We start from the raw sequence: 12,352 nt of genomic DNA, 5'->3' as shown, positions 1-12,352 counted from the left end.
GTGCATAGCCTAGTCTCCGCAAAAGGCAAGCCTAGTAGCTCTTTTTCTCTTCATCGGAGCTGGGGACACGCTCCGCGCGCTGCTCACGCTGGTGTTGCTGGAAGGTGTAGAGAGGCTCCAGCTTAGCGTTGCGGTCGAAGAAGATCCAGCGCTTGAAGAAGTAGGGAATCGCCTTGGTGACCTGGTAGTGCGCAAAGCGGGCGGTGGGCAGAGCAAAGACCCAGTCGAGCTCTTCCAGCGTACGTTGCTTGGTCTCGGGGACCCAGAACAGGATCATAACGAAGGCAACGACGTTGAAACCAGCGTAGAGGCCAAAGGCACCAACAACGTGGAGTCTGTCGAGAATGAACGGGAAAGTCATTCCCAAAATGGCGGCCCAGAACAGGCAAGTGGCCACGGCGAAACCCATACCCATCTCACGATGAGAGAGGGGGTAGACCTCGGCAGAGTAGGTAAAGGGTACAGGACCCTCACCAGGCGAGTAGAAGGCGCCGAAAAGGTAGACGAAGAGAGATACCAGAGCAGTGCGAGTTACACCGGGCGCAATCAACGTGCAAAGACCAGCGGCCAACAAAGTCCAAGTCATCTGAGGGAAGGTGAACAGAAGCAGGGATCTTCGGCCAAAGGTGTCAATGGTCCAGAATGCGGGGAAGGCAAAGAGCCAATTGACCATTCCGAAACCGAATGAACCGAGCAGAGCCTGGAAATCGCCCATGTTGGCATCCTTGAAAATAGTTGTCGAGTAGAAGGCAATGATATTGATACCTGCATTGCACAATATTGTCAGATACTGCTCCGTCCACGGAGGGGTGTACGACACGTTATTTTCACTTACCACACATCTGCTGGGCAATCATGACGGTGAAAGCAGCCAAGTTGGCGCGGCGCACGCGAGGAATGGTGAAGAGTTCCATAAAGCGGCTAGCATAGTTGCTTTTGCCCAGGACTTGACTCTCAAGCTGCAGCTGGGCGTGAATAGCGTACATATCACGAGCGCATTGGATGTTGTTATGTCGGAGCTGGATCATGGACTTCCAAGCATCGCGGTAACGACCCTTCTTCATGAGCCAACGGGGAGACTCAGGGCAGAGGTAGATCAAGCAGAGCAAGGGAACGGCGGGGAGGAAAGGAGCGCCTGCGAGTCGAACGAATTAGTGATCCTGGCTTTCATGTGAAGTCTTTAAGTGATGTAAGTATGCATACCGAGCATCAGACGCCAGTTGTACTTGGCGTAGTAGACTGCCAGGTTGAAGGCAGTTCCCAGTGCGATGCCGAACGCCGTCCACATTTGCCATGACATGACCAGGGCACCACGAATCGATGGCGGAGAGTTTTCGGCAGCGTAGATGGGTACGGTCGAGGCCTTCGCGCCCATACCAATTCCCATGAGAAGACGGTTAGCGAGTTGTTGTTGCCAGTTGTGGCTGAAAGCGGAACCGATGAGAGGCCAGATACAGAAGTGAGCCGAGAAGAAGATGACACCGCGACGGCCAAAGTAGTGGTTGAGAGGGTCAGACAGCCAGCAACCGCAGAGAGCGCTACCAATGTAAGGGCCAGCGTTGACTAGGCCGAGGATAAGACGGTCTCTGGTGCTGCTGGTTGCAATGCCGTATTCCTCAGGGAAGAAAATGTTGGCGCCGTTGGTGCCAGTCTGATCCCATCCTTGAACGGCAGCGCCGATTGAGCAAGTGATGATGGTCAAGTAGAGCTTCTTGGGCAAACGCCACTTGTGGGTGACTTCCTCTCGCAAAGCTGTAATTTCAGCCTCATCGAGGGCTTCACTGCCGGTGAGAGTCTCATAGCCTTCTGGATCTTGAGCTACCAGTGCGCCCTTGCGGAACACGGCAATCTCCTCCTGTAGTCCGTGCTCAGTGCAAAAGGCCTCGACATCGCGCATGAGCTGGTTGTATGGGATTCCCTCGAGAGGATTCTTGATCCTGCATGCATGGTCAGACATGGTTTGGTTCGGCGCGTACAAGTGTAAGGCAACTTACTTTGCTTCGATGTTGCGGCTGAGCTCAACTGGGTCGGGCTGGTGAGTGCCACGCTCTTCATGATGTCCAGAGACATCGGCGACCTTTTCGCTAGAAAGTTATCTGTGTTAGTAGAAAGTTCGGAAGGCTGGAATACTGGCGAGAAGAGCTTACCCCTCTGGGTGAATCTTATCAGCCATCCTGGCGATGGGCGAGTATACTGTATCGTATCTGGTTTTGACTATTGATTGGATCTGTTGACTGTTTTCGACACAATGAGCTTCTGACGTGTGACAACGTCTGAGATGGCTTCACAAATTAATGGAAGCTCGGCGCGCGTACAGGACAAGCCAGAGTGAATGGACAGCATGGCACCGTCGCATGGGCAGCCGTGGATCTTTATAGAGGCGTGAGAGGCAAGACCGACCCCATGGTACCAGACGAAAACAGCCGATGATCCTGTACCAGAAACTCGAGCAGTTGTCTCCTTGGCGTCTCCGCACACACCCCATAAACTTCAGTTCTCTGGAGTTTTGGTTCTACAGGAACGTGAAGGGACTGGTCGAGATCGGCAAGGTAATCAAGTTCCTATACTGCCTTGCCCCACGCGAGGAGGGAGAATCCGCTCGAGTCTAGCCTTTGGACTCGCATTGTTGGTCTGGGCATGGGCTCTCTGGTGCTAAAACCCTGTCGTAGTAGAGCTTGGCGGTTTGTATCCGTAGATGGTACTTTTTGCTCTGCCTACAGCTTGCGCCGGCGGTGGTTTGTTTTCCACCAGGGGTGAGAGCGCCGACGAATTGACGGGTTTGTACGGAGTACAAGTGGGCTCTCTCCGGGATAACACATCCAAGGGAGACGTAGGAAGGGAATAGTTACTGTCCAGGTGACACATGCGCAGGTCCCTTGTCGGTGTCGCGTATTAGTGCCTCGCAATGTAACGTGCAGAAAGATTTGAGGCATCTGAGTCGTTCATCCAGTCACACGCGTCCCGCAATACTGAGAAGTGATCGTGAGAGCCAAGCGCTTGGCGCATTCATTGACTTTTTGGCCGCCATGGAGCGCCACGCAATCATCCCAGCCGGCCAAGCGCGGGGAAGCAGAGACAGGAGGTAAGGACAAAAGACTTCAAGCTCGATCGTCGAGGCTTCGCGTTGCTTATTATCCACATAGTCCATCGCCGAGAAAGATATAGGGGACAGGCCGAAAGGCTTGAGTGAGCATGGAGCATCTTGACAAGTCTTGGGATTGGGGCTACGCGCATTTGCTCTGAGCTAAGTTTGAGCTGTGCAGCGCAATGTTGATTTGAGTGGTAAGCGACATCGAGACCGTACTGTCATATTGAAGAAGGCAAAACCAGCCTTTTTCGCGCAAAGAGGCGGGCTGCCTCTGATCCATGTCCGGCATCGTACCCCCGTATCCTGGCTGCCGTGGGATTTTTCCCAGCAAGGCTTGTCCTACGTCATGTCGGGAGAAAAGAGGGAGGGCAGTTTGCAAGCAATGTGAGAACAGACCCACGTCGATTGAAAGTCGTGATTGGGCTGCTGACCAGGCTTCGAGACCGCCTCCCTCTCATTTGAGAGAACCGTAAAGAGAGATGGCCTTATCGGACCGACACCAGGCGGACTGCCGAGCCCCAAGACGCCTAAATAAGGTGCAGACGTGCGGGCGAGCAAAAATAACGGGAGCGGAGGGTGGCCGGGGGACGGGCGTGGCGGTCGGGGTTCCTTGCGGGGTAGAGTGTTGGAAGATTAAAAGACCGTACAATGGAGATGTGAAGGATTCGATACCCTCTTCGGTCACGTATCGTATTGGACGGAAGCAGTTTTGAATTAGGAACGGGGCCATAGCAGGTGGGCCATGGAAGCGCTAATTTCGAGACTGTATCAGACGGTTGACTGAACTGGCGTACCATGGAAGATTGCTGGCTCCGCGAACGAATAAAAGCCGAGCATGGTAGGCCGTACTTGAGTGATGGACCTCGAGCGGTACGGGATCGGAATGCCTGATTCGGTTCGTAGGCGCCATCCATGAACCCAAGAATGTTGGCCGGCATACGGCAGCGTCCAACCCTGGGCGTCGGGGTTTGGCCCGAGATGTTCGAGGGTAGAACGAGACGCTTCGAATACTGACGAATAATGCCCGTATTCAGATGTATCTAGCTGCTTGCCCACAGCCCGCCACCTACCAACCTCATTGGGATTGTTCGCGTATTACGGACATACCAAGGCGCTTGTCTGTCTTTGCCTCCGTGATGGCTAGGTACCTCTGCATGTTTCGGGAAAGCAGATCAGCACCAGAGTCATTTTTGCTTCGCAGCGAATTCTCGGTTCTTCATATGGCCGGATGGATCTGAAGCAGGTCGTGTGCTCTGCGCCTTGGGCTCGTGGCAAGCCAGAAGATTTTGACGACAGAGGCTGGGCAAGCCGGTGGGTTCAGATAGGGTCCCCAGAAGACGAGACTTCCTGGGTGACGGGTCACAGAATGCCACATCTTATCTGTAGGTTTACGGAGTAACCAACCCAGGAGCCAGGTTGCTCCGTGACATTCGAATTTTGCAAGGGTCTGCTGCTCGTTGACGGTGTACGCAATAACCACTCGTTCGTCGGCTTCGCGTCCTTTACGCCAAACAATTTATGCTCGATTTGCTGTCACATATTCATGTCTCTTCTATCTCCCGAGCCTCGCAACATCTTGGGCGCGAACGGTATCTGTACTGCTGGGACAATAGTTCCGGGGTGGCATCTGAAAGGTCGGTGGCAGGACCTGGGTATGCCAGGATCCAGTGACCAAGACGGACGTTCAGACTTGACTCGGGTTGATTATTTAGTGGCTCGACTGGGGGGTTTCTTGGCCCATTGTTCAAGTACCAGTGGACAAACACAGGTCCAGTAATTCCCCCTGGGGATTCTGTGGGTTGGCGGCCAAGATCGGGGAAGAAAGCACTGACGTTGGAGAAGCAGAAAGGACCTGTGGTGGAGTTGCTGTAACGTAGTGTGAGGCTCTGAGCAAATCAGTAATCAGTCGCATGTTGGGATGTTGGACTGAGCCCATCCAGGTGGATGCTCGTTCTCTGCGGGATGGCATCCATCGATGCCCCTCGGTGTTGGCCAAGACAGTGGAGGCAGGCCACGAAGGCGATGGATTGTCGGACACTGTCCGCGGCCTTCATCACGACCAGGCCAGCTAATGTGGAACGAAACTTTAGGCGTAGCTCTTGTGGGCTTTTTGGGCATCATCTGATGGCTGATGTTGCGAATGTTGATGCGGTGAAATGGCAAGTCTTGGCCTGTTGTTCTTGATGAAGGGGGCAGTGCAATAACAACAGCAGCTAGATAGGTGTTGGTTCTGGAAATTGACAAATGTCGTTGCTTCGCCGTGCCGGTCTCTGCCCTGTTTGGCTAGCCGGATATCTGAGTCTCTTGGTTGTGCAGGTTGGCGGGGGGTGGCTTCGGGAGGATTTACTCGCCTGAAGCGACGCAACCCTTTCGCTGGAGCAAAAGAAAAAGAGACGCTAGACAGGAACGAGGTTTTGAGGTTCAGGGGAGGCGATCCTTGGTGTGGTGATGGAAGCCCGTACTGGTTTACTGCAGTTGGTCTTGATTGGTCTAGCTGCGAAGAGGATGCAGGCCGCAGTTGAAACAGTACAGTGACGGCTCCTTCATGTGCAAAGCAGACTGATGGTCGTGGTCAGCAGGGGAGGGGTCGGCCAGCCCGAGTTCTTGGTCGAAAACTGAATGCCATCTGAAGGGATTCGATGTTTGTAAGAATCATTCGACCAAGACAAGACAACCCGGTGCAAGCGTTGCTTGGGGTGTTTATATCTAGATCCTTGAGCATTCAGCGTCCCATGACCCATGAAACGTCAATGGCGGTCCATGTGAATTGAAGTTTGGAGGGGCAAGCTGTATCGTCGTTGCTTTTTGGTTGAGCCGCCTCGGCGAAGGGGTTCCAGTGAAGGGGTTCAGGTTCCAGTGCCACGAGGGAAGCCAAAAAGGGATTAACGAGGACAATCGCGAACGGGTTGTGGATGCGGGCACTAGACATCCATGAACATGACATGTGAACAGGTGGAGGGCGGGTTGGAGTCTTGGAGAAGCTCGAAGTTGTTGTACGTCAGAAGTTTGCATTGGAGTTGGGGAAACAAATGGAACAAACAGCCTGAGGTATTGTGGTGATATCGTGAACCTAAGGTACCGACCGTCTCGCGCCTTCTTCTCCCGAGCTTCGTTGGCTACTACGTACCTAAGGTAGGGTTACTAAGCGTTGACCTTACCCATGTACGTACTCAAGTCCGTACTCTTGCTGCCAGCTGCCAGAAAGAGGTCTCAGGTTTCTGCCAGTGTCGGGCCACATCGGCTTACCTTACGTGATGTGCCGAGGGAAGTGGAGCCATCCGAGCACCGTGTGATTACGTAACGCAAGTCTCGAGATTGCACTGTTGCTCTCATCCGCCGTGGTGGGAAAGGCGTCGAGCTTTCAAGAAATTCGACCCCATTCAGGGCCCGTTGGCGCAAACCAGCTTCCTCATCCGACGCGTCCGAGAGCTCTGATTCGTCACTAAGGTGCCTTACAGCTATCGTTGTCCCGCTTCTCAGCACCTCACCTCATATCATCTTGAGGTACTTTTGCGCCTAAACTCGGCTTACAGTGCTGCTGACTGCTCAGTGCCCCTCCTTCGTCTGAATTCCAGAGTTCCTGACCCCTCCACAAAGGCAGAATCGTCGGGTGTGGCAGCCGGCTGGACTCCCTTCATGTTGACCAGGACATCCACTCGGTCAGCACGCAACATTCTTGCTCTCCGATCCAAGTTTGTACCACCAACAATACCACTATCACCACCACCACTACAAGCAGCAAGGAGCCTCATCGGTCAACTCCGATTCCAACAGCTATCAACCGCCGCAGCACCCAGACGCCTTGGCAGATCACGGCAAGCTTCCCCGTCGCATTGCAAAGCAGCTCCCTTCCAGACCTTACCAAGGCGGCTCTTCTCCGCCACACCCACCGCCACCATGGCTCAAGACTATGAGACGGTGCTCAAGGGCAAGTACCCCGCCAAGGAGCATGCCCTCCGCGTCGCCGACTATGTCAAGTCCAAGGTCCCAAACGCCTCTGGTGTTCTCTATGTCGAGGGTCGCATGACCAAGATGCTCGAGGACAATGACGAGCCCGAGCCCTTCAGGTATCATCTCTAGCGTCTATCTTAACCTTTGGCCCACCGCTACCAACCTTACATGTTCAATTATGCCTGACACCCATCGCAAAGACAGCGCCGCTACTTCTACTACCTGACCGGCTGCCCTCTCGCCGACTGCCACTACGTTTTCGATCTTGCGACAAACAAGTCGACTCTCTTCATCCCCCCTATCGATCCCGATAGCGTCATCTGGTCTGGTCTGCCCGTCAGCGCCGCCGAGGCCAAGGAACTGTACGATATCGACGATGTGAAGTACACCACAGACGTTAATGCCGAGCTTGCGCGGCTGGGCAAGGGCTCCAAAAACACCGTCTTTGCCATCCAAGACCAGGTTCTCGACAACATCACTTTCCTCGAGTTCGACGACAAGAACTTTAGCGTTCTCAAGGATGCCATTGAGCGCTGCCGTGTGGTCAAGGACGACTACGAGGTTGCCCTCACCAGAAAGGCCAACCATGTCTCGACAATTGGCCACCATGCCGTTGTCAAGGCTGTCAAGAATGCCAAGAACGAGAGGGAACTGGAGGCCTTGTTCCTGCAGCACAGCGTCGCGAATGGTGCCAAAAACCAGGCTTACCACGGCATCTTTGCCGGAGGTCGCGCAGCTGCCACTCTGCACTATGTCGCCAACGATGCGCCTCTGGAAGGAAAGCTGAACCTTCTTCTTGATGCTGGCACGGAATGGAACTGCTACGCATCTGACATTGTGAGTAAAGTGTCTAGCATCACAGTGCCTCTATAAACGCCCAACTAATATTGACTAGACCCGCACATTCCCCATTTCCGGCAAGTTCAGTAAGGAGTCTCGTCAGATCTACGACACCGTATTGAAGATGCAGCTCGAGACAACTGCTGCATTGAAGGAGGGCGTCGTCTGGGATGACATTCATCTGCTGGCGCACAAGATTGCCATCGATGGCCTCCACGCTATCGGCATTCTCAAGGGAGACAAGGACGAGATCCTCAAGAGCAGGACAAGTGTCGCTTTCTTCCCCCACGGCCTCGGCCATTACCTGGGCATGGACACCCACGACGTCGGTGGCAACCCCAACTACGCCGATACAGACCCCATGTTCCGGTACCTGCGTGTCAGAGGCCAGATCCCTGCCGGCAGCATCGTCACTGTCGAGCCGGGTATCTACTTCTGCAGCTTCATCATTGAGCCGTACCTCAAGGACCCCGTTCACTCCAAGTTCATTGACCAAGCCGTCCTGGACAAGTACTGGGATGTTGGTGGTGTGAGGTGAGTTAGGCCCTGATCCCGGTGCTCTCAGCTGTATAGGGTGCTAATTTGTTTGCAGAATCGAGGACAACATCCTCATCACCAAGGACGGCAGTGAGAACCTGACGCCCACCATCAAGGACCCTGATGAATTGGAGAAGATTATCCAGGCGAGCTAAAGGGGCGTCATGAACGACCCGGCCGTAGAAAATAAAGGACCGAATAACAATCCCACCGTGATGCCTCGGCCAAAACGTGCTGGTTGGACCTGGCTATGCCCGACAATGATTTTCCACGTAGACGCACGTGCTTGTTCATGCCCCTTCAGTTAGGGCTAAGAGACTGAAGCCAATATCGTCTCCTCCTTGCTGAATGAAGTTCCTGACAATGTCTACAGATTTTGGTCCGAGATCCACCTTTTCCTCTTCGTCTGGGATCCCTCTGTCCACCGGGCCTTTACGATCTCCGTCCAGCTCGTAGAGGTGGCCAGTGTCTGGTGATTTGACGAAGCAGATATAGTGGAAGTAGACTTCGTCCTCTGCACTTTGCGGTGCCGCCGTGTCGCCCTTTGTCGCGATAGCAGCGTACGCATCCTCGAGTTCTGTTGAGCTTTCTAGCACCATGGCGGCCTGGGCTGGGTCCATGGGCGCTGTGATGGACAGGAGGTTGTCTAACAACGATCCCGGCGCTGAATCTTGTCAGTCTTTTTGGGGGCTTTTGGTTAGGGGTCGAGAGGAAAGTCATGGCAACTCACTCAGAAAGTCTTTGGCCCGGCCGTTTGCCAAAGCATGCAAAACAGCATACAAACCACAGGCATTATTGATAGTCTGCTTAAACCACACCGCATCCTCGTCCTCCTCATCGTGTTCCACCATCCAGTCCTTTGCGCCGGCGTCCTCGGCCGTCAGCCGCGCTTCATAGGTTGGCGTTGTAGGGAAGACGAGAATGAGGGCGAGGATCTTGGGTGGGAGGAAGGCCGGATCGTCGAGGGCGAAGACGTCTTGGAAGTGGAGGTCAGGTGAGGCGCCAAGGGCAGCGATGAGTTCGTTGAAGACTTGGGGGTTGGATTCGAGGGGGATGAAGGCTTTGTTGTACGTTTGGGGCATTTTGAGAGTGAGGGCGTGGAGGGACGAGTGGTTTGGGCAGGTTTGGGTTGTTGTGAAGAGGCTTGAGATTAGTATCAGTGGTGGGATGATGATCATTAAAATGGATGAGACTGAATCATGGATTGTTCGCCTTTTTACAATTGATACTCTGATCGATCCGAAAAGTTGAGATGAAGTGAGTACCAACCAGATATTTGAGATGAGGGAGAGGATGAGAGACAGGGGTGTAATTGAGGTGAGGTTTCGCTTCGACAGGTACCCGCACGGGTTACCAAGCTAGCGGTGTTGGCTGACTGAGCGCTGGAAATCGCTGACTTGGGGCTCGCATACCCCGCCACATCTCATCTGTCATCTCATCCTCATCCTCATGTCATGAATGGGGGATTGTTGGTATTGCGGACATGCGTCAGGCTTGCAATATCACCGAAAAGCATTCAGCAACAAACACGAAACTCACCAGTGGGTGTAAGTCTCTACTGCGTATATACTGGCTTACCCACATGTTGGAAGACAAGCTTTTGCGGTTCCAGTTTTCTCATCTGAATCTTCATGAATCCCGCCAGTGACTCGACCTTACCATTATGCTGCAGCTAAGGTGTCTTGCACAAGTTCCAAGTTCACGGCCTCATGTCTCCCTGTATATAGGGCAACAAATAGTAGAAAGATGCCTTACGGACTTGAGGTAAGCACTCAAGCACCTAAGCAGTACCTCACTCGGAACCAAAGGCCGGCGGCCGCCGTCGGCTCGGAGCGGCCCCATTCTCAATGGGCCCCGCATGGCCGATAAGATAGCGCTTGAAAGATGGAGGGGTCGTGAGGGGTCCTGCCGGTCACTGACCCAGCCATGAGCCGAATCTGCCACCCCATCTCAATGCCGCAGTGAGCAAGTATTTTCACGCTATCTTTGACTCCCTCACAACTTGCCTCTTGAAGGTAGCTCAAATCCATGTTCAATGTGTGGTGAGGGTACAAAAGGTGGGGGAGCTTCCCCGCCGTGAGGGGACCTGAGGGGCCGGAGGGCCGCCCGTTCACGAGCTGTTTCCCGCCGGCTGGGCACTCCGTCTCAAAGTCCACCTCTTCACAAACATCCGTCTCATCGACTTTTCACATTTTATTTTTCCTAGATCGTAGAGCTTTTGTAGAAATCCCACAACCACCTCTGCCAAAGACCACACAGAACACGGTCACTATCGTGACCTCACAAACCACCACGATGGCGCGCTTCCGCGTCCCCTTCGCCAACCTCCCCATCCCGCCAGCCCTCCGCGTCCTCCCGGCGCCGACAATCCGCATCATCACTCTCCTCGTCACAATCAACATCATGATATGGATCGTTACCGGCATCATCCTACACTTTCACCCTTCCCTCATCTCCCCAGCAGCCCTCTCCTACGTCCTCGGCCTCCGCCACGCCCTCGACGCGGACCACATCTCCGCCATTGACCTCATGACCCGCCGCCTCATCGCCTCCGGCCAGCGTCCCGTGACGGTGGGAACCTTCTTCTCTCTAGGCCACAGCACAATCGTCATCGTCACCTGCGTCGTCGTAGCTGCCACGAGCGGCGCGCTGCGGGACCGCTTCGACGGCTTCACGCGCGTAGGGAACATCATCGGCACGAGCGTCAGCGCGGCATTCTTGCTGCTTCTTTGTGCCGGGAACGGGTGGGTGCTGTATAGACTCATCCGGAGGCTGAAGGCCGTGCTGGAGGAGGAGAGGCGACGCGGGTTGGAGGGGTACACGCCTACCGAGGAGGACGAGGGCGATGCGGCGACAGATCTCAAGTTGGAGGGCGAGGGGTTCCTGGCGAATGTGTTTAGAAAGGTTTTCCGTGTCGTTGACCGGCCTTGGAAGATGTTTCCTTTGGGGATTCTATTTGGTTTGGGTTTTGATACGAGTTCCGAGATTGCTATTCTCGGGTTGTCGAGTGTGCATGGTGCGCAGGGGACCAGCATCTGGCTCATTCTCATCTTTCCCGTTCTTTTCACAGGCGAGTTTGCATGTCATATTTCAAGTACATTGACTGACTCCTAGTAGCCGGCATGTGCATGCTTGACACAACGGACGGCGCCCTCATGATGGCCCTCTACACCTCAAAAGCCTTCTCGCGCGACCGCGTCGCCATCCTCTACTACTCCATCGTCCTCACAGGCATCACAGTCTTCGTCTCGGCCTTTATCGGAATCATCCAGGTACTGTCTCTCATCGCCAACGTCGCTGAGCCCGAAGGTAGTTTCTGGGATGGCGTCGATGCGATCGGAGAGCACTTTGACATCATTGGCGGCAGCATCTGCGGCCTCTTTGTCGTTGTCGGGCTCGGTTCGGTAGTGGTGTATCGACCCTGGAGGAAGAGTATCGATAAGAAGAATCAGGAGAGAGCTGTGCTCGTGCCTGAAGAGGAGAGAGGATTGGGGACGGGTGAAGGGCCGAGTTACGGTGCCGTCGAGCCCGGCGAGCCTGTCTTGAAGAAGGGCGCTGTGACAACTGAGAGTGATGTGCAACAGTAGACATTTCGATTCTACTAAGTTTATCCGCCATGGCGTGGGGAATTTCTTGAACTGCAGATGACTTCACGCATGTCAAGAGTCACTATAAAAGGTCAAGTATTATGGATGGGTCATTGCGTGGCATGACAATATAAGGTACCTATACACACTAATTCATACACAGGCGGCTCAGTATCGCCGATATGCCCATCTAAACGACATGTACTTCGTTTCTGTCCGTTTCTCTCATATACGTCCATGATGCTTATTACTCCTCTGTGTTGCGGTTGCGCTTGGCTCGAGCCGCCCAAGCCGCCCGTCTGAAGCTACCCAGAAGCTTTGCCCAAGAAGCCGCTAAATCTCTTCAATC

At 54.1% G+C, this 12,352-nt stretch overlaps 5 protein-coding genes across 5 annotated transcripts; 2 read left to right on the top strand and 3 right to left on the bottom strand.

The window, feature by feature from the left end:
- Positions 1 to 31: 31 nt before the first annotated feature.
- Positions 32 to 2,173, bottom strand: CCOS01_12726 (uncharacterized protein; the record flags this gene model as incomplete). Its single annotated transcript, XM_060460874.1, has 5 exons — positions 32 to 765; positions 836 to 1,135; positions 1,204 to 1,937; positions 1,995 to 2,084; positions 2,148 to 2,173. 5 exons carry the CDS (start codon positions 2,171 to 2,173, stop codon positions 32 to 34), a joined length of 1,884 nt encoding a protein of 627 aa, XP_060308922.1.
- Positions 2,174 to 4,990: 2,817 nt separating this feature from the next.
- On the bottom strand, positions 4,991 to 5,311 carry CCOS01_12725 (uncharacterized protein; the record flags this gene model as incomplete). The annotated part of the gene is made up of 1 exon (XM_060460873.1): positions 4,991 to 5,311. A coding segment is annotated over one exon (321 nt), but the record flags the coding sequence as incomplete, so codon positions are not given.
- Positions 5,312 to 6,547: 1,236 nt separating this feature from the next.
- CCOS01_12724 (metallopeptidase family M24) lies at positions 6,548 to 8,571 on the top strand (the record flags this gene model as incomplete). The annotated part of the gene is made up of 4 exons (XM_060460872.1): positions 6,548 to 7,155; positions 7,240 to 7,876; positions 7,935 to 8,413; positions 8,472 to 8,571. Coding segments are annotated over 4 exons (1,824 nt in total), but the record flags the coding sequence as incomplete, so codon positions are not given.
- A 135-nt stretch (positions 8,572 to 8,706) lies between these two features.
- CCOS01_12723 (ubiquitin carboxyl-terminal hydrolase, family 1) lies at positions 8,707 to 9,498 on the bottom strand (the record flags this gene model as incomplete). The annotated part of the gene is made up of 2 exons (XM_060460871.1): positions 8,707 to 9,080; positions 9,147 to 9,498. The coding sequence occupies 2 exons, from the start codon at positions 9,496 to 9,498 to the stop codon at positions 8,707 to 8,709; spliced, it is 726 nt and encodes a 241-aa protein (XP_060308919.1).
- Positions 9,499 to 10,711: 1,213 nt separating this feature from the next.
- CCOS01_12722 (Ni2+-Co2+ transporter transition metal uptake transporter) lies at positions 10,712 to 12,003 on the top strand (the record flags this gene model as incomplete). Its single annotated transcript, XM_060460870.1, has 2 exons — positions 10,712 to 11,432; positions 11,534 to 12,003. The coding sequence occupies 2 exons, from the start codon at positions 10,712 to 10,714 to the stop codon at positions 12,001 to 12,003; spliced, it is 1,191 nt and encodes a 396-aa protein (XP_060308918.1).
- Between the last annotated feature and the right edge of the window lie 349 nt (positions 12,004 to 12,352).

The sequence above is a fragment of the Colletotrichum costaricense genome (genome assembly GCF_030867565.1).
Source record: "Colletotrichum costaricense strain IMI 309622 chromosome Unknown Scaffold_15.1, whole genome shotgun sequence".
Classification (NCBI taxonomy): domain Eukaryota; kingdom Fungi; phylum Ascomycota; class Sordariomycetes; order Glomerellales; family Glomerellaceae; genus Colletotrichum; species Colletotrichum costaricense.
This window is presented reverse-complemented; position numbering and strand designations above follow the sequence as displayed.